The 25,205-nt window shown below is 37.1% G+C and overlaps 3 protein-coding genes across 8 annotated transcripts; all 3 read right to left on the reverse strand.

Annotated features, from left to right (window-relative positions):
* Positions 1-1,342: 1,342 nt before the first annotated feature.
* Positions 1,343-5,587, reverse strand: LOC127848019 (low-density lipoprotein receptor-related protein 1B-like). The gene is made up of 10 exons (XM_052380298.1): positions 5,425-5,587; positions 4,813-4,957; positions 3,555-3,890; positions 3,345-3,470; positions 2,988-3,281; positions 2,757-2,819; positions 2,484-2,525; positions 2,169-2,294; positions 1,788-2,081; positions 1,343-1,703 (listed from the first exon to the last, which is right to left on the reverse strand). The coding sequence occupies exons 1-10, from the start codon at positions 5,585-5,587 to the stop codon at positions 1,343-1,345; spliced, it is 1,950 nt and encodes a 649-aa protein (XP_052236258.1).
* Positions 4,259-17,535, reverse strand: LOC127847153 (uncharacterized). Of its 3 annotated transcripts, none has more exons than XM_052378852.1 (5): positions 17,433-17,535; positions 10,086-10,170; positions 8,480-8,787; positions 5,425-6,108; positions 4,259-4,957 (listed from the first exon to the last, which is right to left on the reverse strand). In XM_052378852.1, exons 3-4 carry the CDS (start codon positions 8,673-8,675, stop codon positions 5,600-5,602), a joined length of 705 nt encoding a protein of 234 aa, XP_052234812.1. In that variant the 5' UTR covers positions 8,676-8,787; positions 10,086-10,170; positions 17,433-17,535; the 3' UTR covers positions 4,259-4,957; positions 5,425-5,599. The 3 variants fall into 3 exon arrangements, with proteins under 3 accessions (XP_052234812.1, XP_052234811.1, XP_052234814.1); XM_052378851.1 differs by having other exon boundaries at positions 17,384-17,503; XM_052378854.1 differs by lacking the exon at positions 17,433-17,535 and adding an exon at positions 16,836-16,914.
* A 609-nt stretch (positions 17,536-18,144) lies between these two features.
* Positions 18,145-24,719, reverse strand: LOC127847156 (complement C1q tumor necrosis factor-related protein 6-like). Of its 4 annotated transcripts, XM_052378859.1 has the most exons (6): positions 24,223-24,719; positions 23,944-24,006; positions 23,428-23,575; positions 20,076-20,248; positions 19,389-19,535; positions 18,145-18,506 (listed from the first exon to the last, which is right to left on the reverse strand). In XM_052378859.1, exons 4-6 carry the CDS (start codon positions 20,082-20,084, stop codon positions 18,372-18,374), a joined length of 291 nt encoding a protein of 96 aa, XP_052234819.1. In that variant the 5' UTR covers positions 20,085-20,248; positions 23,428-23,575; positions 23,944-24,006; positions 24,223-24,719; the 3' UTR covers positions 18,145-18,371. The 4 variants fall into 4 exon arrangements, with proteins under 4 accessions (XP_052234819.1, XP_052234820.1, XP_052234821.1 ...); XM_052378860.1 differs by lacking the exon at positions 23,944-24,006; XM_052378861.1 differs by lacking the exons at positions 23,944-24,006; positions 24,223-24,719 and having other exon boundaries at positions 23,428-23,883.
* Positions 24,720-25,205: the final 486 nt, after the last annotated feature.

The following is a 25,205-nucleotide window of genomic DNA, read 5'->3' on the forward strand; positions in this document are numbered from 1 at the left end:
AAGAAGATCTTCAAATGATACAGTTCGCATAATATTCACACTTCCCTAGTTAATTTGTTTTTAATACTTTTGGACCTTTATACACCCAAGTGGAATCTTGTTTATACATTTTTATTATTTTTCGTTTGGTATAATACAAAACAAAACAAAAAAATCAACATCAGCTCGTATTCCGATTTTCAAATATCTAATAATTAAACAAAATACTGAAGCCCACAATGTTTCCTCTGGGGCATTTATTGTTACCAATTACAAAACAAAAAATTCAACTTATTTCCCCATACACATTTCATGTCTATTTGAATATTACAAAAAAAACAATGTTTAAACATTATAATGAATTGTGTAGTCAAGTTTACCGTCCTTGCTTTGATACCATGGAATACGATTGTTCAAGGGAAATAAATCCTACTATTTTCATTTGCATTCACCAATTATATTCAAGTGCATGTCGTACTAAATACTTAATTTCTTTATGATACCATATTTCAAAATATATTCTGACATATAATAAATATGTATTGAAACAGCAACAATGTTTAGGGTGTATATCGAAAAATAACTTTTCAAAGTTAAAATGTGTATTCCGTCTTGGCTCAGAAAGTACTGATTCTCGATTCATGCTTTTTTAAACAACATGGAGTAGTTAAAATAAATAGATTAACGGCGTTAATTTTTTGCATATATGTCTAATCCAGGCTGTACGTATATCTAATGCAAAAATTCACCAACACAAGGCCCTCGTGAATAAATTCACATTCTGCATTGGCTTATTTATAAAATATGGGGATGCAACATTGCGTTTTGCCGCGATGTAAATGGATTGTCAGCATTTACTAATGAATCTAATATAGAAATGGTGAGCAGATAGCACTGTCATACTCTCAGTTTTAAAGCTCAAGATTTTTATTCTCATATTTCGTTTTATTTCGCACATTGTAAGTACCAGGGCGCTTTACACTTAGGATGTGTGATACATTTAAAACAATTATTAAAATATTACAGTATGAGCATTGGTTCGTATTAAATCATAAAGTAATTGATGTTCCCTATTGTTGTACCATATACTAAAGCCAAATCGTCGTTTATTTTATAATTGACAATAGAAGAGTGTTGTTTAAAAGTACTTGGATTTACGTAAAACTCTGTCGACAGCTTCGTTATCTTACGCTTTCTTTTAATGTGGTATCAATGCCAGTGTGTGTGTGGGGGGGGGGGCGGGGGGGGGGGGGGGGGCGTCTGGAAAGTGTCAGGCAGATATTATAAATGCCGCAACGTCGAGATGCTTTTAAATAAGACTGCTATGCACCTTAATAACAATTGATTCTCAGAATGCAGGTTATCAAAGAACAATGATATTTTTCGAGTATGATATGATTGCATGTATATTCCTGCAGAAAATGGTAGGGTTCAGTATAATTTTCTGATAAATCCTAAAATGATTCGCACACCTATCCGAGAAGTCTGCACACCTATCCGAGAAGTCTGCAAACCTATCCGAGAAGTCTTCACACCTATCCGAGAAGTCTTCACACCTATCCGAGAAGTCTGCACACCTATCCGAGAAGTCTGCAAACCTATCCGAGAAGTCTGCACACCTATCCGAGAAGTCTGCACACCTATCCGAGAAGTCTGCACACCTATCCGAGAAGTCTGCAAACCTATCCGAGAAGTCTGCACACCTATCCGAGAAGTCTGCACACCTATCCGAGAAGTCTGCACACCTATCCGAGAAGTCTGCAAACCTATCCGAGAAGTCTTCACACCTATCCGAGAAGTCTTCACACCTATCCGAGAAGTCTGCACACCTATCCGAGAAGTCTGCAAACCTATCCGAGAAGTCTGCACACCTATCCGAGAAGTCTTCACACCTATTCGAGAAGTCTGCACACCTATCCGAGAAGTCTTCACACCTATCCGAGAAGTCTGCACACCTATCCGAGAAGTCTGCACACCTATCCGAGAAGTCTGCAAACCTATCCGAGAAGTCTGCAAACCTATCCGAGAAGTCTGCACACCTATTCGAGAAGTCTGCAAACCTATCCGAGAAGTCTGCACACCTATCCGAGAAGTCTGCACACCTATCCGAGAAGTCTTCACACCTATCCGAGAAGACTTCACACCTATCCGAGAAGTCTACACACCTATCCGAGAAGTCTGCTGCACACCTATCCGAGAAGTCTTCACACCTATCCGAGAAGTCTGCACACCTATCCGAGAAGTCTGCACACCTATCCGAGAAGTCTGCACACCTATCCGAGAAGTCTGCACACCTATCCGAGAAGTCTGCAAACCTATCCGAGAAGTCTTCACACCTATCCGAGAAGTCTGCACACCTATCCGAGAAGTCTGCACACCTATTCGAGAAGTCTGCACACCTATTCGAGAAGTCTGCACACCTATTCGAGAAGTCTGCACACCTATTCGAGAAGTCTGCACACCTATCCGAGAAGTCTGCACACCTATTCGAGAAGTCTGCACACCTATCCGAGAAGTCTGCACACCTATCCGAGAAGTCTGCAAACCTATCCGAGAAGTCTTCACACCTATCCGAGAAGTCTGCACACCTATCCGAGAAGTCTGCACACCTATTCGAGAAGTCTGCACACCTATCCGAGAAGTCTGCACACCTATTCGAGAAGTCTGCACACCTATCCGAGAAGTCTGCACACCTATCCGAGAAGTCTGCACACCTATTCGAGAAGTCTGCACACCTATCCGAGAAGTCTGCACACCTATCCGAGAAGTCTGCACACCTATCCGAGAAGTCTGCACACCTATCCGAGAAGTCTGCACACTTATCCGAGAAGTCTGCACACCTATCCGAGAAGTCTGCACACCTATCCGAGAAGTCTGCACACCTATCCGAGAAGTCTGCAAACATATACGAGAAGTCTGCACACCTATCCGAGAAGTCTGCACACCTATCCGAGAAGTCTGCACACCTATTCGAGAAGTCTGCACACCTATCCGAGAAGTCTGCACACCTATCCGAGAAGTCTGCACACCTATCCGAGAAGTCTGCAAACCTATCCGAGAAGTCTGCACACCTATCCGAGAAGTCTGCACACCTATCCGAGAAGTCTGCACACCTATCCGAGAAGTCTGCACACCTATCCGAGAAGTCTGCACACCTATCCGAGAAGTCTGCACACCTATCCGAGAAGTCTGCACACCTATTCGAGAAGTCTTCACACCTATCCGAGAAGTCTTCACACCTATCCGAGAAGTCTGCAAACCTATCCGAGAAGTCTGCACACCTATCCGAGAAGTCTGCACACCTATTCGAGAAGTCTGCACACCTATCCGAGAAGTCTGCACACCTATTCGAGAAGTCTGCACACCTATCCGAGAAGTCTTCACACCTATCCGAGAAGTCTGCACACCTATCCGAGAAGTCTGCACACCTATCCGAGAAGTCTGCACACCTATCCGAGAAGTCTGCACACCTATCCGAGAAGTCTGCACACCTATTCGAGAAGTCTGCACACCTATCCGAGAAGTCTGCACACCTATCCGAGAAGTCTGCACACCTATTCGAGAAGTCTGCACACCTATCCGAGAAGTCTGCACACCTATCCGAGAAGTCTGCACACCTATCCGAGAAGTCTGCAAACCTATCCGAGAAGTCTGCACACCTATCCGAGAAGTCTGCACACCTATCCGAGAAGTCTGCACACCTATCCGAGAAGTCTGCACACCTATCCGAGAAGTCTGCAAACCTATCCGAGAAGTCTGCACACCTATCCGAGAAGTCTTCACACCTATTCGAGAAGTCTGCACACCTATCCGAGAAGTCTGCACACCTATCCGAGAAGTCTGCACACCTATCCGAGAAGTCTGCACACCTATCCGAGAAGTCTTCACACCTATTCGAGAAGTCTGCACACCTATCCGAGAAGTCTGCACACCTATTCGAGAAGTCTGCACACCTATCCGAGAAGTCTGCACACCTATCCGAGAAGTCTGCAACCCTATCCGAGAAAGTCATGTATTTCATTCTTATAGCGCTAACAATAAAACAATATACTAGTACAAGTATTTTTCCGACAATGGAGGTCCAATACAAACGTTTACGATTATAAAAAATGATTCTCACATGAATATGTTACATTTTACTATAAGCGTGTTTCCAAAGTCCAGTACAGTCAAGTGAAGGTTTACGTTTTTGACAATATGTCAAATGCAAGATAGAAGGAAATTTCGGATACGAATAAAATTGTCAAATTGTCATTAAAAAAATAACTACATCGATCCATTCTCTCTTTAAAAAATTATGCGTTCCAAGTTTATTGACATAAACACAAGCAAACGACAACACATATTAATTTTACACATGCATGCTTTAATTAGAAAAATATCCGATGCTAAGTTAAACTGGTTTACATCCGGCATTTGTTGTTGTTGTTAATTGCCTTTGATATTGGCCAAATTTTTACGCTCTTACATGTGTTTTTTAGTGTGTGATACAATGAACTGATGACTTGATACTCCTATTTATCCATATAGGGATTTTAAACCGGATTTATGTAAAACTACCGCCAAAGTTTGCTATTTGAAGACACATTTTTAAAAGGATGCCGTTTATGGGCGTAGCTGACTAAGATTACATTAAAGAAATTAAAATGAAATGTTTTTTCGAGGTGGCTCGCGACATTAATTTTGCTTCCGTAAAATAAACTAACACCAATTGAAAATTGATGTAAGCTTCAAGCGTGTAAATTATGCTAATATGGTGTTATGTTGGTGAGCAATTCAAAGGCAGACAACGGCATTTGAATTAAACGTGTGCACGTGGGCTATACGCCAGACCAGCCACCGGTCGACGTGCACGTGCGCACGAGATCTCCGGAGCTCGTATATCCAGGGTTGATGTACGTCACAATGGAACCTGGCTTGACGTCGTCAAACGTCTTTGTAGCGTCTCTGACGCCATCGGGCTCCGAGCATGTGATAACTGCAGTGCAAACCAATCAAACGGTGTTTGATTTATGTATTTCAAACACATGTAAATCCGGCTGCAGCAGTCATGGTTTAGTGTTCTTGCAAAGTGTGAATAAATATATCATTTGATATATTTTATCAATACATATTAACATAAATAAAGGAACCGACAAACAAAGCAAGTAACTAAAATTATACATAGTTCTCTGTGTCATGCATAATGGGTTAATGTTAGAGCAGTTCCTTAAAATGTAAGTGACTCATATAATAAGACGAAACAATCGATTTATATTCTTAATATTAGATATTTTAAACTTAATTACTAAATAAAACACAGGTTAACAACATATGCTGTAGGTAAAAAAAAACTGTGTCACAGTGCTTTCACATTTAAATGAAATTATGGAGGAAAACCAAATGGTTGTAATAACTCAAATACAAAAAGTAAATGTAAAATATTATATAAATTATCGCACTTACTGAATCGCTGACCAATCATGACTCCTGTAACGTCGCTTTCAGTTGTTCCAATGCTGTACCCTCCACAACCGCCGTGATGGATCTCATAATCGTTCGAAAACATGGCCGCCGGAAGTGAGTCGCTAACCGGAACCGGAGTCGAAAGATCATACCAAGCGTACATCAGGTTATTCCTTCAACCTTTATATGATGTGTAGGTGGCCTTTATGGCATTGAACAGCACCGCGAAGTAGCTGTTTGGATTGCCGTCGCAGTTTGTGAACGTGAACTCTTTTCCGTTGACCTTCCAGCCCTGTACGCCACCCTTCACGTTGTGAAACAGAGGTATGAATCCAGTGAACACGTATGGACCCATGGCTGCGTTGAGTATGCCTGTATAACCGTCATTCTTGTTAAACTGAACGGAGACTGGTAATGTGTTGAAGGCAGTAATCTGTTTAATTGTCGCCTCAGACTGTTTGCCATCATGACGTCTGTGGATGACTTTAACGAGGCTGCTATCGTCAGACAGGGACGCCATGTTCAGGTCCACGTCGCTCGGAACCGAGGGTGAAACGTAGACGTATCCGTCGCCGTTTCCATAGTCACAGTAAATGTGAAAGTTCATTTTTCCGCGGTTGATTTGGTAAAGCCCACTATTCAGTTTTCCAGCAGCATTGTTTTGCATAGTCACACAGTTCTGCACTGAAACATAGTGTATTGGTTTAACCCATTTATGCCTACTGGACTCTCCCATCCTTGTAAATTGGATCAATTTATTTCCAAAATTAGGGATGTCTAGTATTTTTATTTTTATATTTAGAATATTTATTACAGAAATTCCTTTATTATGCATTATGCGGCGTCACATCTGGGTCTACGCTGTCTGCCAAGGCCTTTTTTCTGGACGCTAGGCATAAAAGGTTTAAAGGTCCTTTATCTGAGCAAGATAAAAAGCTTGACGGTAAACTTATGTTTGTATCCCTCACCAATGGCGGATACAAATAGTTAGGCAAATTCCGTCCGTTAGTCCGTCAGTCCGTCCGTCTGTCCTAAACAGGGCTATATCTCAGAAACTGTGTACGATTTCAACATGAGACCTCATAGGGCGTATATATTAAAAAAAATTGATATATATCAAAAAAGGTATCTCCATGCACAAAACCTATAGCCGTTCATTTTTAAGTATAAGAGTTATTGCCCTTTGTTGTTTTGGTATGATGTTCCACTGCCACACACTATTGAGGGCTATATATCAGAAGCAATATAAGTTTCCAACATGATGCATGGATGTATTTATATCAATAAGGAGAACTGGCATGTACAAGAACCATAACCCTACACTTTCTGAAATAAGAGTTTTCGACCTTCGTTGTTTTTGTATGATGTAAATGTGCATGACTATATCTTAGATTATATACACGATTTCAACATGAAACTTCATGGGTGTATAGATATCCAGTTGGGCAATTGCAATTCATAAAAACAATTACACTACACTTTGATATTTTACTCTTATTGCAATGTTCAACCATCTGCACCCATCTATGAACAAATTTATTTTGCGGGGGAAATCAATTCAACGAATTTGCTCTCTCGTGATTCATTTGCTAATTGGGTAAGCACGTCATAGAAATTGACAACTCGCATTCTGTAAATGAAACATAACTGATAAGCCAATCGCTAACTGCGTTATCGCCGATATTTTATCAAACAACAATTATTATATAATTGAGTCGAGTATTATAATTATGTATCATAATTTGGCGGAAATCTAAGTGTGCGTAGCCATATATTATTTGGCGGAAATCTAAGTGCGCGTAGCCATTAATTATTTGGCGGAAATCTAAGTGTGCGTAGCCATTAATTATTTGGCGGAAATCTAAGTGTGCGTAGCCATTAATTATTTGGCGGAAATCTAAGTGTGCGTAGCCATTAATTATTTGGTGGAAATCTAAGTGTGCGTAGCCATTAATTATTTGGCGGAAATCTAAGTGTGCGTAGCCATTAATTATTTTGCGGAAATCTAAGTGTGCGTAGCCATTAACTATTTGGCGACTGGTTGACATGAGCAATGATAATGTCTTGCAGAGATCAGAAACAACATACAGACAGTTCTGACATGCAGTACAACATACAAACAGTTCTGACATGCAGTACAACATACAGACAGTTCTGACATGCAGTACAACATACAGACAGTTCTGACATGCAGTCAAAGATCAGAAACAACATACAGACAGTTCTGACATGCAGTCAAATATCAAAAACAACATACAGACAGTTCTGACACAACATACAGACAGTTCTGACACAACATACAGACAGTTATGACATGCAGACAACATACAGACAGTTCTGACATGCAGAAATAACATACAGACAGTTCTGACATGCAGAAACAACATACAGACAGTTCTGACACAACATACAGACAGTTCTGACACAACATACAGATAGTTCTGACATGCAGACAACATACAGACAGTTCTGACATACAGGCAACATACAGACAGTTCTGACATGCAAAAACAACATACAGACAGTTCTGACATGCAGAAACAACATACAGACAGTTCTGACATGCAGAAACAACATACAGACAGTTCTAACATGCAGAAACAACATACAGACAGTTCTGACATGCAAAAACAACATACAGACAGTTCTGACATGCAGAAACAACATACAGACAGTTCTGACATGCAGAAACAACATACAGACAGTTCTGACATGCAGAAACAACATACAGACAGTTCTAACATGCAGAAACAACATACAGACAGTTCTAACATGCAGAAACAACATACAGACAGTTCTGACATGCAGAAACAACATACAGACAGTTCTGACATGCAGTAGCGACAGATTCAACACATCTTTAGTCAATGTTCAATCTGAAGATACAGTCTTGACAAATCATCAATTTAACAATCACGTTATTACAAAATGATGTAAAAAAATGAAATTTTGAATAAACTATTAATTGAAATGTTTTACGAGTAATTTTAGTAGGTATTGTTCTATTTTACAAATACACATCAGCAAAATATGACCCATTACCGTCTATACCGACCTTGACATTTAGGTTTGGTCCCAGTCCATCCACCGAGCCCGTGGAACGTGCGCACAACGTCGCCGGAGACAATGATGTATCCCGGCTCACATGTGTACGTCACAGAATTTCCGGGACTCAAGCCCGGGTACGACAATGAAGCATGCTGAACGGGTATGGGGTTAGCACATGTGATCTCAAAAAAAGGCTTTGACATAACTATACTGTTTTACTTCGCTAATCAACCTTTTTAAGCGAACGCACAGCCCCAACAGTAATGCTGTTGTTGTTGTTTTCTTCAAATGTTCCAATAATTGCAATACAATTTTCTGTAGAAAAACGGAAAAAGTGCAGTTTGTGTCGTATTGATTGCATTAGTAACCATGACAAAATGTGATTTAAAGACTTTTTTTCAAGAAGTTATGTATTTATAGATTTCTTTCTCGTTTTGATGCGATAAAAAAGTGATAAGCGACCAAAAATAAAATAATACACAAAATCACATTGCGGATTAACTGTATTTGTACATTATTATTTTCAATTATTATTGCAAAATAATAAATGAGGTGAACATTTTATAAAACATAGCTTTAATTGTGTAAAAAATGTCGAATACATAACATTTTTAATTGCTATTTTAAACATAAGATTGACAAACCTCAATGTAGACTGATGATATGATAGTTTTTTTATAAATACAACTATACATGTAAATCAAATACCAGCACTAGTGAACGTCTTGCATCATTTGTTAAGGGCATATCGACGTTATGACTACCGAATTCATTAACACTTGTATTGGGAATAGTAGTATGTCTCTTTCTATGTACACATTTGTTTGGTTACAATTATTTAAAAAATCACCAAAAAAAATAATTCAGTACCCCCAAAAAAAATTATTTTACACTTCAAGGATGATTTGAACTAGCGCCTGCACAAAACTACGGAATCCGGATCTATTATCTCGCACTTCTTTCATCAATGGCGACACTAGACACACGAAGCGATACTTTATATTTTTATTGACATTCGTGGCGATACTTGGTATTTTTCTTGACAGTCCCGGCGACGCACGATATATTAAACACGATATATCGCCTTTTGGGTTACCTACACAAGGGCGATTTATCGTGTTAAATATATCGTGCGTCGCCGCGACTGTCAAAAAAAAAATCAAGTATCGCCGCGACTGTCAAGAAAAATATCGTGCGTCGCCGCGACTGTTAAGAAAAATATCAAGTATCGCTTCGTGTGTCTAGTGTCGCCCTTGATGCAAGAGTGCGAGATTATAGATGGCACTATCCGGATTCCGTACAAAACCGTCTCGACAATGATAGTTTACTAGTTTATATACTACACTACAGCACACATATCAATAGCGTAAATGCGTACCGCGGTACTTCATGAGCAATTGTAGTATGTCTACTTATTTTCCAGTGCCATCGAAAGGTGTCCACGCGACAAATCGTTCTAATAATACACATAAAGGTTACTATGCACCTTTAAAAACGAGATCTACAGATATAGTAACAATTTAAATTCTTATTAAAATATATCGTTAACTTTTAAGAAGTTATACCGTAATAGCCCTCGAAAAGCCAATTTTAAAATGCAACAAAACGTTTACCTTGACCAGAAACGCCTTTCGATGAACATATCAACACAATTAACGTCGCCCTACACAGGGTCATCATTTTTCCGCAGAACTGTCGCTGAAAAGATATATATAGAATATTATGTGAGTTTGGATTAAAGATCAAGTTTAGCATGCGAGGCTTAGAACCGATGTAGCGCGAGGCTTGCCGAGCGCTATCATGGTTCGTGCCGAGCATGATAAACTTGATCTTTATCCCAAACTCACATAATATTCTATTTATCCTATTATTTCCTCCCTATTTTCGATTAATAATTTAAAATATCGGATTTTTTGACGATTTTGTTTTTCTGTTTTTTTTCGCATATTAAAGTGTTATATTGAACTATGAAAACGATCAACGAACTAACAAAGTGCCCTTATTTGATATTCACCTAACACATGCAGACAGAAAACGAAATGAAATTATTCTCGGTTTGATAAATACGGTATAAAATGGTTTTATACCAAACTCCTCAAAGCAGTTACCTCCCTTGGGCATGCGCACGGCCATGAACCGCTGCCACCACAAAAATCACGTGATGTACAATAACAACAACAACAACATGACAACTTTTGTCAATTTACCAAAGCGTAAAAAAGTCCCTTTAACAAAGTCAACGTGCGCTTTTCTTATTTATCAACATTACGTCTGCAAATTTGCACGACTGTACAATAATAAATCAAGTGCAATGTTATGCTATGTCATACATATATTTTCATAAAATATTAAAGCCTTTTGTCTCAGTGACACAAAAATACTGTTTAATAATTACAATGTTGTAACATCTTAACGCGTTTAGATTTTCAATAGTATTTACATTTTATTTTTCAAAAGCACCGTAACCACACTGCAAACAGTTAGAACTGTGAATCCCATAACAGACGGTATGAGTCTCTGCGCTCTTTATGATACTAAGGTTGCTTTGGAAACGGTTTAAAACCAAAGTCCCTTAAGTACAGGTAAAAAAATAACAATTATCGAATGGTTAATTAACAAACTGTCGAAAACGCGCTCAAACCTTTTCAAACAGAGAAATTGTTTACTGAACAAATATCTACATGAAAACACCAATAAAAAGCATTAACAAATTCAAAGTGTATCCACTCAACCTCAAAGAGAAAGTCTTCTGCAGTCGATGAAAAAACACGGTAGTTGTTGTCTTTTTATATCTAAATTACGGATATCAGGAAGAGTCGAAAATAACACTTTATATTTCAGCTATTCATATATTTAACAATCAATTATGGCCATCTAAGTATAACAACGGTCTATCTGATTGAAGCTAACATAAGAAGGTACCGCTTTGTAGTCACTCACTAAGTTTGATATGTATATTTGCCCGACATTGTTTTGGCCACTTGAACACCAAGATGTAAGATTAATTCGAAAATGCTATTGCAGATGTACACTTGGTTCACTTTGGATAACAAAACACTAACGCTATCAACAAAACATGGTGGGATAAATAATCATATTATGATTTATAAACAGATCTTTAAAAAAAATCATCCTGAAGATTTCAATTATTGTGAGATATATTTTGGACATACCACTTAAAATGTTTACTTGCTATAAAGACTCATAAATGATCTCTATCTTTATCTAAAAATACTTTGACCAAACAGGATGTTTTCGTTCTGGTTTTAAGACAAACAAATTGAAACTCCAGTAACATCCGCTTGCCCTATTTCTGGATAATTCTGGAGTCGGTTTTCAGAGACACTTTCTTAAGTCGCTTATGATATGGAATTATTTTACTTTTTCAAAGTTTATTGTTTTAATTAAAAAGCATGTGTGTTGTGGACTTTGCCACTAACTTTCATTCAAAGCTTTAGATATTGTTTGCTTCAAAAATGTTTGATACATTAATTGCAATTAAAAAAAAGACACTTTAATCCAATCCTTAAAAAACCGACGTTAGAATTTTGGAGACATCAAGTCCAGGTGATTCAATCATTGCTACAAGTGGTTTGAAAGCCTTGGAACAATCCATTCGAAGCAAAGCATCGGAGGTTGTAAACCGTTTGAGCTCACAAACCTCACACTTGGACGAGATATATTCTCATTTTAATTGCAAGGAAAAAATCGTCAACCATTAAAGGCCATCTCACCATTTTCACGTTTTGGTAAATGGACAAATTAAAACATAACGCCAGCAGACACGCATGAATATATGGCGCACCAAAGGGGTCGAAACTTTAACTTCTGCTGCAGCAGAAAATCCTGCTCGACCAGCATTTATTTTTAGAATAAGTCCTTGAACCCGCCAGCCAATCAAATTGAGCTTAACAACGGACGACTTAAGCTACCTCTACGGAAACGAAATAGACTTGACAATAACTTTAGAAAAACTGCAACAAACGCGATTATTTTAAGTTTTATAGCGCAACCACCAGATATATTCTTATTGAGATAGATATATTTAAATCTATAGCCTAGTTAGCAAGTAACATATTTTTTTTAAACGGTACCGCTTTTAAAACCGGAAGTAGGATTTCTAGACGTTTACGTCCATTTCGACAAACGCGATTATTTTTAAGTTTTAAAGCGCAAAAAGACGGATTTCTACCTTGTAACCACCAGATATATTCCAATTTGCATAGATAAAATATGTTTCTTATTTATACTTAGAGTTGCTATGTACTTCAGTTCAAGGTGTGTGGCTATAACTTCCTGAACCAAACATACTGTTATTTAAACAACCATTTACGCATGTAAAGTTTGAACATATGAACTATTTAGAGGTTTGTCGTCTTAAACATGATTAGAATTGTGCTTCGGCGATCCAATCTGTGTGTGATTTTATATATAATATGGTGAAGTTCGAGTGAATGATCCAATATTCATGAGTTCAAAATGCAACTAATTTTTAGGGCTGTTACCACAGTAATTCAGTGATACGTATGTTTATTCAAATATTAACAGCCATCTATGCATTGCATGATTACAAATACTTACATAGTTGTGATAAAACTAGCTTAGCATATGGTTTGTTTGTTAAAATTTACAACGATGTTGATGGAGAATTAACTTCCGTGACATTTCGCATTTCTTAAAAATATATATTTACTCACACGTGTCGGCGCATAGGCCGGTGTCAATGTGTTTCTAACGCTACGCTACATATAAATTAATACTTGTATGGTATAATTTGCTTTTAAAAAAGTTATCGTGTGTTGTATTAAAATGTTAAAGTTAAAACTACATTTCTCTTATTTGTGAGATTGTCGATAAATGCCGCGCATGTGTGCGAATATGTTTTTGGTAACCTTACTAAAACTTTAATGTATATTCAGCTACAAAATATTGTATTCTAAGAAAATAATGACCGTGTTTTGTCATTTTAAAAAAGATGATGTTACTGTTAACTTCCGTTACGTTTTACTTTTGTTTGTTTAAGTGTTACAGAGCAAATACGTTGGTCTCTAAAGTTTGTAATGCTGTATAATATGTCAGATTCATAATGCATGGCTGGTTCAAATAAATCATACAAAATTATTCTGTTGATCTTTCCTTTGCTCGCAATGTAAACGTAACTAATGCAAAATGAAGAAATAACTGTAAAACAAAAGCAATGCCATCTGAATAGTCAAATATCTCATCAGCTGTTGATGATTTTATCATCATTTTTTCGTACCATACGTTGGAATGTGTTGATGATATCGTCATTCGCCAGAAATTTCCGATTTATATCTCCAGAATAGAGTGATTGACAATAAAATGATCCAAGTAAAAGTTTAACTTCCGTTATTTGAAAAATACTCTAATTAATACGATTGTGAATATTTTGCAAACGGTAAATAATTGATCAGAACAAAAACATGTTCATACTTCTGAAAACTGTTCTTTTGAAAACCTTTTCTGATTGTATGATCTAATGACATTGGTTTTTTAATATTTTCAAGGTCAATGGCACCAAAAAAACGAGAATGGCTGTTTAAAATTGATCAATTATTATTAAACTCTCATTCCTTTTTTCGCAGTTGTTCATAAAATGATTATTAAGCTTTAAAATCTATAAGTCATGTAGGAACATGCAAAATTGGTTGATCAATTGCTCCAACGTTACATGATTTATGCCTGTGTGTAATCTGATTCTGATTGGCTGATGCCATAATCTGAAAATAAATGCTGGTTGAGCAGGATTGTTCTGCTGCAGCAGAGGTTAAAGTTTCGACCCCTTTAGTGCGCATTCTTTTGAAGGAAGGAAGAGTTGGCAATTTGAGGAAATGATTGAGGCTGTCCATTTAAGGCTTGTACTGCGTATTAAACGCAGTTTACATTTAAACTCATGTTTCTAAAATTAACTTTTGTATACTTATCAGTGGGGAAAATTTGACGAATGGGAAATTTTGGGATTCCACAGTTACAATTTTTACTATTTTAGCTGTAGTCCTCCCGAAAGGGCGACTATTAAGTATATAGGTGGGCAGCAAGTTTCTAAGTCTTCGACGCAAAGTACTGAAACAAGACTTGTCTCTGAAACAATGTGGATTTTATTTTGTGAAAACATAAGGTGTTTAAATTAACAAAGTACCAACAATAAACAACAGTATATTAAGAACAGACATGTCGATAAAAACTAATCTGCTGTGTTTTATCTGATGGGTCATTTGGGATACGTTGCTACCCTCTCGCTAAGACGCCAACTTATCGATCGATCGCCAGTTGATGTTTATACACGAGCAAAAATGTACATTAAATCTTCGACGACAATGCGAACTACACGTGTCTCTGAACCCCGCCCATTCTTACCACTCGTATCCAGTTTTGAAGGTTCATGTGTGAGTGAAGGAGTGAGTGAAGAAGAGCTTGATGATTAACGAATTGCTGAACGAGCGTAAAAGTGAGTCATGGATGAAGAGCATGAGCCAGTGAAAAAATAAATGCTGAGTTAGGTGAAGTAGATAATTAGTGATTGAATAATTCCGTGACAAAGAACCGTACTAAAGCAGGGAAGGATGATTTAGTAAATTATTTTAATTGAATAATGAATTAAAATTTAAGAAAAGGAACGAGTGTGTATTTAGAAAAGTAGTGATAAAGTATAACAATGATTATATAAAAAAGAAATTGGGTAAGAACGCGAATTTACTCGAGTTTGCTCTTCGATTATAAAAATATATCATAACTGTAAAGCAACACAATTGAGGTGGCAGCCTTGCCCAGGTCAATTTCGAATTTTATTTACAAGTTCGAAAGATTTGAAATAATTTAGATATTCCGATATATAAAACGCATAAGGTCATTTAACAATTATTTTGCAAACCTGGTTTTTATAATGTTCATCAGTGATGAGAATCCCAATCGTATACGAGTTTTTAAGCATTCCAAAGAAACAATCATTTTAAATCTATAGTCAAAGACAGAACAAACATATGGAGTATATCAAATCATTTACGACTTTAATAACCATAACTACACTTTGCTTTTATCAATGCAACTATGTTGAACAAGATCCATTTGTCAAAAGTTCGTAGAAGTTCGTAATTAATGGGCACGGATGCTCATTGTCGGTGGAGGGTTGGAGAAAACATGTTGCTACCAACCTACAAAACCTACTTAGTCATTTATAAATGCATGCACGCTGTGTTTAAACAATACAAGCACACGTTAGACACAATTCCATGAATAAAACACAACATTTTATTCCGCATCGACTTCCCAAAACGGTACATTTTACTAAGGGTGAGTACTGTAGCAGATGACGCATACATAGCAGACGTTTGAAATATATATGTTGATGTAGCATGTTTAGAAGACTTAAAATATTTCTATCAGGTGTACCAGATTTAACATTTTAAGTCTTTAAAGTTAAGTCATAAACATAAACACAGCGTTGTATCGCTATCTTAACCATGCCACGTACACAAATGAAAATAAGACGACCTGTGACATAGTCAGGATTATATACAGTTCATACATATCCACCCTGACAAATGGAGTTTACGATGATAACTCTTTTTGCACGGAATACGTACCTAAACCACGACAGAAATAGGCCTTACAACATAGTTTTATCGCCACCCTGAGTCTGTATCAAGCACACTTATATAAATTCGACTGCATGTCACCTAGTCAGAGTGATGAACAGTACTCAACTATGCAAAGTTGCATAAATCTGTATGCAGGTAAAACTGTTGTTTGTCAGAAATAGGTACCCCAAAAGTGCTGGAGGAGTCGAGTACCACACCATTCTGCCAAAACTTGTTGCAACATTAACCCATATATGCCTAGTGGACTCTCCCATCCTTCTAAATTGGATCAATTTATGTCCAAAATTAAGGATGTGTAGTATACTTATTTTTATATTTAGAATATTTCTTACAGAAATTCCTTTAAGCAAAACAGCGCAGACCCTCAGCAGCGATTCATGCGGCGTCTCATCAGGGTCTACGCTGTCTGCAAATACCTTTTTTCTAGACGCTACGCATAAATTGGTTAATTTGTGTACGATCATTTTATCATTAAGATCGATCAACTATGAAAGTTTGAGCGATAAACATCCATCAGTTATATAAAAAACGCATTTCGCTAAAGTGGTGAAACAGACAAAGGCCAAGGTACTGCCAACACTGGTAGCAGCCAAAAGTCGTTTCTTTAAAGGGGCCTTTTCACAGATTTTGGCATGTTTTGAAGTTTGTCATTAAATGCTAAAATATTGATATATGTAAACATTGGATCTGAAAAGCTCCAGTAAAAAATAAAGAATAAAATTTTAAAAAGGAAAAAACAGTTACCCTCAACAGGGCTCGAACCACTGACCCCTGGAATCTTGGAGTGAAAATCTACCACTCAGCCCACTCGGCCATCCAGGCTGATACAATGACAGAAGGATGTTTTACTATATATATGCAATGCTCGTAGTTTCACAAAATATAACGAAAACAACAGAACTGTCCAAATTGTTCAATCGTTTCGCGTTGCAACGCTTTATAATTTTTAGCTTTTTAAATCGTAAAAAGATGCATATAATGGCTATTTAAGAGCATGGTAAATGTTCGGTATTACTGTTTCCTCACAAATATCATAACTAAAACGAAAACTTGCGAATCTGAAACAATTTTTTTTATTTTGTCAATTTACCAAAACGTAAAAAGGTCCCTTTAAGATCGAAGGAACGGACAAGTGAAATTCTTACTGCCGCCCGCCTTGTGGCTTCAAAAATGCTGCATATGTAACCCTTTTAAATGACCAGTTTGTGATGTCATTATGAAGAAATGAAATTGTCATGAGAATAAACCACACACATTTAACATAATATTGTTCACACGAAAACGGTACTTACTACTTAAGAAGACAGACTAGAAAGCTTCAATTTATAATGTTGCACATACCTTAAATATTTAAACTGAGTATTAAAAAATATCACTGCGATCAGTTAATGTGCTCACACTTCTTGTGCAACTGTAGCCAATCTTAGCAGATTTAGAGTACAAAGTGCAAATACATATGGAAGGCGAGCGCGTGTTCAAGTCCCTAACGATAACACCAGATACAGATAGCGCGCACAACACGGCTCATGTAAATAAGATAATTTTCATGAAATGAAACTATACATCCTTCTTGACGAGTTTCACCTATTATCATACGATGTATAGCATGTGTAAAGGCATAAAAATACTCCGCTACACATTCATATGTAATTTCGTTCGCGGTTTAAAGTATATCACAGTTAATATGCATGTTTAATGTGAAAAAAGAAATAAGTATTTACCAATAAGTATGTATTGAAAGGTTTATTAAGGTTGGTGAAATTTTATTGTCATTGTCATCTATTTTCTGATTATCATCACTGCTAGCGCATAAAAGTTATATTGATTTATACGCCTCCTTTTCCTTTTAAAGTCGGCTTTACTAGCATTTACGTCATGCACGCACGCACACATGCACGCACGCACGAGCAAACTTATTTGTAATTGCTTTAGGAAAAAAGCAAGGACATTTGATGTACATGTATAAGAGACCTGGCAATTAAAAACTCGACCGCTATTTTAAGCGTTATGCACTTTCAATGTACATTTTCATATCTTACAAACCTATGCTCAACTTCCGTAATTTTAATCCACTCGAATTGCACAACATCCGACGTTTATAATTGTATAGCCTCCAAAATCTAGAGAAATAAATACGAGGCAAAACCTAACAATCATTTAAGTACTGGGGTACTAAAAATTGATTTCGTCCCTCAAGTCTTTCAACAACGTTACACAAAGGCGAGCTTTGTTGTATCCAGTATACATTAGTCAGCTAGTTCTGATTGCTGCCAACTTGATTTATTTGCCGCCGACAGGTGTTTCGGTTGCGATGGCCGTGATTAGGTAGCCGCTGAAGGTCGAATAGATCTCGTCCGGCTGGTCGTACAGGCCCGTAGCAATTCCAAATCTGGCTTTAACTGCACGAATGTAGACCTGAAATGTTGAGCTGCATGTGGCGTTATGTTCGAATCTGTTGTATCTCCATTTTAGATAAATACAAAATCTTCGATAGATGAATGACACAACTGAATAAGTCATTCACTAGCCTAAAAAATGTATAACTGGGCAGTTGATTGCGTTATTGCTGTTATATTAACTCAAATATAGCATTTATTCAAGTAAAACATTGTTTTGGATATAACCACCATTCGTGGACGTTGAAAATTTAAGACATTATAATGATAATAAGCACCAAGAATTGTTTTGCTGATGCATCTGTCGTTTTAAAGATCTTTCTTCTTTTTTTAACTTTTAAACATCGTCGAGTCAGAAACGCTTATAGCGATTCTGCTTCAGAAGAGATGTACAAGCTACAAAAGGTAAACCTTTATGTAACGTTCAATGGAGCGTACGTATTTAAAAGACAATTATCAATTACATGAACACTTGACAAACCAACCTCACCCTGTTTTATCAAATGGTACCCGTATGTGTGAATGTTGTTGCCACAGTAACATTACATAAGGACGAATGGCAGTTTTAACGGAACATCAAATATGGACAAACTATCCAAAATGAAATATACATTACTGTCTAAGCGATAATTTCTTATATAACTTAAGTAATAATGTCTCGTGCGCGTTTGTCATTTACGTGTGTGTCCTCTCGTCTAGTGTATCTGGTTTGCGTCTTTCTGCTTGGCGCGGTATTGTATAATGTGGTTCTCCCCGACTGATGCAGATGTAGTTTTAATGTATGTGCATTTGATCACAAGTGAAGGTCTAACGTGTTCCTTCCTTTTTTACCATATCTCATCTTGAAATATTTATCAATGTCCCGTTCAATCCGTATGTTGATTTTATGTACATGTATTACCTGGTCGCCCTTGTTGACCTGCAGGATGACGGAGTTACCGGCCATAGCATAGTCGTTGGTGGTTTTGCCGTACACGGAGGCGATGTATTGTTGGTTGTGGTACAGCTCCAGCCAGGCGGCCTTGTCCTGGTGAGCCAACGTGTGGAACTGAAGTAAACAGTGTTCTTAACCTATTTCATGTGTGTTCAATTGTAATGGAAAATAGCGCCTTAACAGGGATGCATAGGCATATAAAGTAATTATAAATTCAAAAAAAAATGACTTGGTTTTCAAGCATGAAAACGAACACGCAATGGAATATGTTAAGACTTCGGCAAGTAATACTAATTTCACAATTATACAAATGCGATCAAATTATGTTGTATTTGCAACAAGTGTTGCTATAACCAGTAATGCGAGGCACTTTGAGACAGGACATATTGTATATACTTTGTGTCTAAGAATTGTGTAATAAAAAACTAAGAAATATACGACAATATCATATCATGAATACGAGAATTGACAAAAAACTTGATGTAAGTGATATGCGAATAAGCATAACTGCAGTTTAAATTTTAACCTTAAAAATAGCTTCGCACAGTAAGACATACTTTTATGCAATTTAACACAAACAATGTGAAAGTTTGTTATTGTCTGTAAACAACATGATTTGTATAGTAATCGCATTTGTATTTGGTGTTGTTTTACCTGGAACATTTATATGCCTGTTGTGAGACAGTTGAATGTGCCGGTTGATGGGTCATAGGCGCCACTCACGTTAGACAGGACGGTGTTGAAGACGATGCGGTCTACCGTAGCCAAAGAGAGGTCATGGTCAAGCCCGAGAGTAAACGCTATATCCTGTGCATCTTGTGCGGTAACTGTAAATTCGGTAAATTGCAAACAATGGTTAAATAGTTTAATCGATTACAGCTATTGAGTATTAATATTTCTAAATCATGTGTATATCGGCTAATACGTGAAATATGCCCGACGAATAAATAGGAGGCATTGTGAAATGTACATGTACATGCTTTTTCGAGGATATCATATAATCTTATTTGGACGTTTGGTTACCAAATTTTTTTTTGTAATACCTAGTTTCCTTTAAATATTTTATATTATTAATTTTAGTTATTATATATTTGCTGACGTCATGTCCTTGCATAACTAACAGTATTTACAAAAATCTGCTGACTGAAATCAACTACCGCAGCAAGCAAAATGACAAAACTGGCTCTTTGTAAAATAGAAAGTTACTAGTAATTAAATAAATCAATATGATATAAAATCGGTTTAAGATATAATACATTTAGTAATAAATGTCATCTGGATAAGGAAGGATAAGGTACTAAATATGCTTCATATTATATTAATCATTAACGGTTAATTAATATTACCATACACGGTTGGTCCTGTTAAACACAACGCAAAAAGCGCCAGCTAGATTCAGTTCATTACGCGGAAGCCATCAAGGAGTCAATGAGTGTAACGTGACCAGAAGACCTACATTTCATCAAGGAGTCAATGAGTGTAGCGTGACCAGAAGACCTACATTTCATCAAGGAGTTAATGAGTGTAGCGTGACCAGAAGACCTACATTTCATCAAGGAGTCAATGAGTGTAGCGTGACCAGAAGACCTACATTTCATCAAGGAGTTAATGAGTGTAGCGTGACCAGAAGACCTACATTTCATCAAGGAGTCAATGAGTGTAGCGTGACCAGAAGACCTACATTTCATCAAGGAGTTAATGAGTGTAGCGTGACCAGAAGACCTACATTTCATCAAGGAGTCAATGAGTGTAGCGTGACCAGAAGACCTACATTTCATCAAGGAGTTAATGAGTGTAGCGTGACCAGAAGACCTACATTTCATCAAGGAGTCAATGAGTGTAGCGTGACCAGAAGACCTACATTTCATCAAGGAGTTAATGAGTGTAGCGTGACCAGAAGACCTACATTTCATCAAGGAGTCAATGAGTGTAGCGTGACCAGAAGACCTACATTTCATCAAGGAGTTAATGAGTGTAGCGTGACCAGAAGACCTACATTTCATCAAGGAGTCAATGAGTGTAGCGTGACCAGAAGACCTACATTTCATCAAGGAGTTAATGAGTGTAGCGTGACCAGAAGACCTACATTTCATCAAGGAGTCAATGAGTGTAGCGTGACCAGAAGACCTACATTTCATCAAGGAGTCAATGAGTGTAGCGTGACCAGAAGACCTACATTTCATCAAGGAGTCAATGAGTGTAGCGTGACCAGAAGACCTACATTTCATCAAGGAGTCAATGAGTGTAGCGTGACCAGAAGACCTACATTTCATCAAGGAGTCAATGAGTGTAGCGTGACCAGAAGACCTACATTTCATCAAGGAGTTAATGAGTGTAGCGTGACCAGAAGACCTACATTTCATCCAGTATGAACCGATTGGTAGTCTTATCTCCCAGCACAATAGGCTTTGACTCTCGTAGATAACCGCGAAAAATGTCTCAAAGAAATTACATAATACTTTTATATATAACGACCAACCATATTCATATCTAAATGTATACGTTTGTAATATTTTCGTTTGACTTGAAAGAACATAAGTTTTACCACATACACGATGTGAATCGTGACAACTTGCCAAAGGAAAGGGAAGTAAACATAGACAAAGCAATTTTATTTTTATTTTTTATTTTTATTTTTTTTGGGGGGGGGTATGATTCATGATTGTTTTTAGAAACAAAGATTATAATCTGTCCAACAGTGTGGACAATTTGTGCCATTTCATTTTCTTTCTCATGTGTTAAGACAAATCAGCCATTTCTTGTTTAATGGCTAAATGTATGAACACAAATGGTATCTTAATGTAAATAATAGATCACAATAATGGCGATCTTTCAAAGCAAGGAAATGTGTTGAAATAGGCTTTTAATGAAGGAAAAATATGTGCTCTTCTTTTCGATATAGAACACAAATTTTAATCTCATACCCTTCGGCCTGTCTGTTCTTTCGTACAGTGTGAGCTCGCTATCCTCATACGGGTTCGCCATGAGTGTATGCTACATAAGTCCCATCTTTGACAGGTAGTAGACACAGTGAACTTTTGACACATATTTATAAGAGAATTTAAGAGGGATGAAAGTGTCTACCTTTGAAGATGTCAGACCTTTTCATAATCCAATATTTTAGCGGCGCAGCACAACCGACTGAAACGAGCTCAAGACGAATCGTTCGTCGCGTTTACCGTCGAACTGACAAGAAAGGTGAACGTCAATGCGAACGCCAAGTTTTTTATTAATTAGTTTATTCAGGTAATTGGGCTTTTATCGCCTACGACAAATTATTCATTTATTCAGATAATTATGTCCGTATTGCCTCTGACAAAGTGGTCATACATTCAGATAATTGTGTTCATACCGCCTTCGATAACTTGATAATTTAATCAGGTATTGTGTCTATATCGCTTTCGAAAAAATGTTCATTAATTAAGTCGGGCCCATATAGTTTTCGTCCCATAGTTCAGTAATTTTGGTCATGGTGTCAATATTATTATCGATATTGTGTTCATTAATTAAGGTCATGCTGCACATATTAATTTGTTCAATAACCTATGTTATGGTGCCAAAATAAATGACGACATAGTTTTCATGAATTTAGTTAAGCGTGTCCATTAAGTTTTCTACAAAATGTTCGTTTAGTTAGTTATTGTGCTTATATTGTTTTAACAAAGTTTTAAATTATTTCAGGTAAATATACATGTAATGTCAATATACATTTCGACATTATTTTATGATTCAGGTAAGGGTGTTCATATAGTTTTCGACACGGTCTTCAAACACAAATCTGTACTGGACCCCCCCCCCCGCCCCAGGACATTCTCGATTGTGCAGGTAAAATGCCATACAATAACGGTAAATAATGTAATACACAATGACAAACATAAGCTGTTCTATCAATAAGATAAACGAAAACCGCCAACAATGGAAACCGACTACCGCTAAAAAAGAAATGTCCGCAATCCTTAGAATTTCTTGAATACAAGAACAAAATATGAATTCTTTAGAAACGCACATTTTTGCACACGGATACACCATTATTGACTGGAATATAACCCAGCGACTTGATGGTTAGGTGGCTAGAATTCGAAGAACTGCATTCACCAGTGTCTCGCATCTCATTCTCGCTCTGTCGCATCGTAATCTGGAATCGCGTGTACGACCTGTAGATAACAAGGATGAGAAAGAGAAAATACTATAGAAGAGCACGAGATTTCTATACGGGATTTTAATAATATGTGTATTAATATGTATATGTAATACCACACATTTCATATTATCAATGTATTCACATTAAATAAGTTATGTAGGTCCATGACCAAGCGAAGTAGGCCATGACCAAGCGAAGTAGGCGTAAGTATAGGAATATAATTGATACATTAATTAGGTGCAAAAATAACAATAATGGAATTCTTACACAATGTCCGCCTTAACAGTATCCCTCTATAGAAAAAAGAATTATTACACCTAACAATATGTAGAACGTAAACGTATATTCTTTATAAAATAATAATATCAGATGTATACGTACAATTATATCACGGCAACTGTTTGAATATGGTCATGTACAATTATTCGGGATAGATGTAGGGTCCTGAGAAATAAGGAAATAGTTTAAACCGAAAAAGGACACTTTGCAATGGTACATGTGTGACATAGAATGGAAATTGCGCGTTTAGCGGAAAACTATCAATTCTACTAATGGCAAATTATCAGATACAACATTTATAAGATGATCTCGCAAGGTCGACCATTACTCGGGCGATATCCACAATTTCACTAAAGGGATGAAGTATTGAATATGTATTACAGTTCACTTCCCTTGGCAGCGTCGTAAGTAGGATAGGAGGAATCGAGGGAAAAATTCCATACTGCATCGACAAAGTGCAATACGCTTTCTCTATGCCGACAGCGATGATTCGCAACATCAGAACCATCCAGTTTCAAACTAAGCTCCGTCTTTAGAATTCAAATCTAAGGTCTTTGCTGTTCAATGGATCGGAAACCTGAAGGCATACAAAGAACCTGTATAACAAGATACAGGGCATCATCAACACCTGCTTAACACAAAGCCTTCGAATCAGATGGCCCAATCACATATTCAACCAGAAGCTGTTCAAACTCGCTCGACAAGCACTTATCACTAATCCAATACTGCAGACAAAATGGAGTTGACATTAGTTGAAAGACCTGTAGAGACATATTTCATATCAATCTTTCCCATAGTTTCATCCATTCATTCTATCACACAGATGTAGTTGTTTGGTTTAAAACGTGTTAAATTTCAATTTTGTTTCGAAACAAAAAACAATTGACCTTTCGACAGCCGATTGATTGACAGGCTTATTAACCAATCAGATTACTGCATAGATTAGGCCCGTTTCTATCCGCCATTTTGTCCGTCAAACTCGCCGTTGTTCGTCACATAAGCTTATACGTAATGCTGTGTTTTAAACAAAGAAAATGGTTAAAAGGTGCTGTTATGGCACTTGTTATTCAGACACAATGTATCCAGAACGGTTAAAAGATGGAACTACGTTTTTTCCGTTCCATTAACCGGGTACTAATCTTAAAAAATGCAAACGTTGGATTCGTCTTTGTAGTCGTCTCAACGAACAGCTTAATCTCAACATATTAAGCTATCGCCCGAAAGCAAAACACCTCGACGTTTGTTCTAAGGTCGTCATAATAAGATACTACGCGAAAATAGAATATGTAAGTTTTACACCGGACACGCTATAGAAAACGAGTATCACTTTTTACTTGTTTTTCCTCTATATAGAGAAATTAGAA

Source organism: Dreissena polymorpha, chromosome 10 (genome assembly GCF_020536995.1).
Source record: "Dreissena polymorpha isolate Duluth1 chromosome 10, UMN_Dpol_1.0, whole genome shotgun sequence".
Classification (NCBI taxonomy): domain Eukaryota; kingdom Metazoa; phylum Mollusca; class Bivalvia; order Myida; family Dreissenidae; genus Dreissena; species Dreissena polymorpha.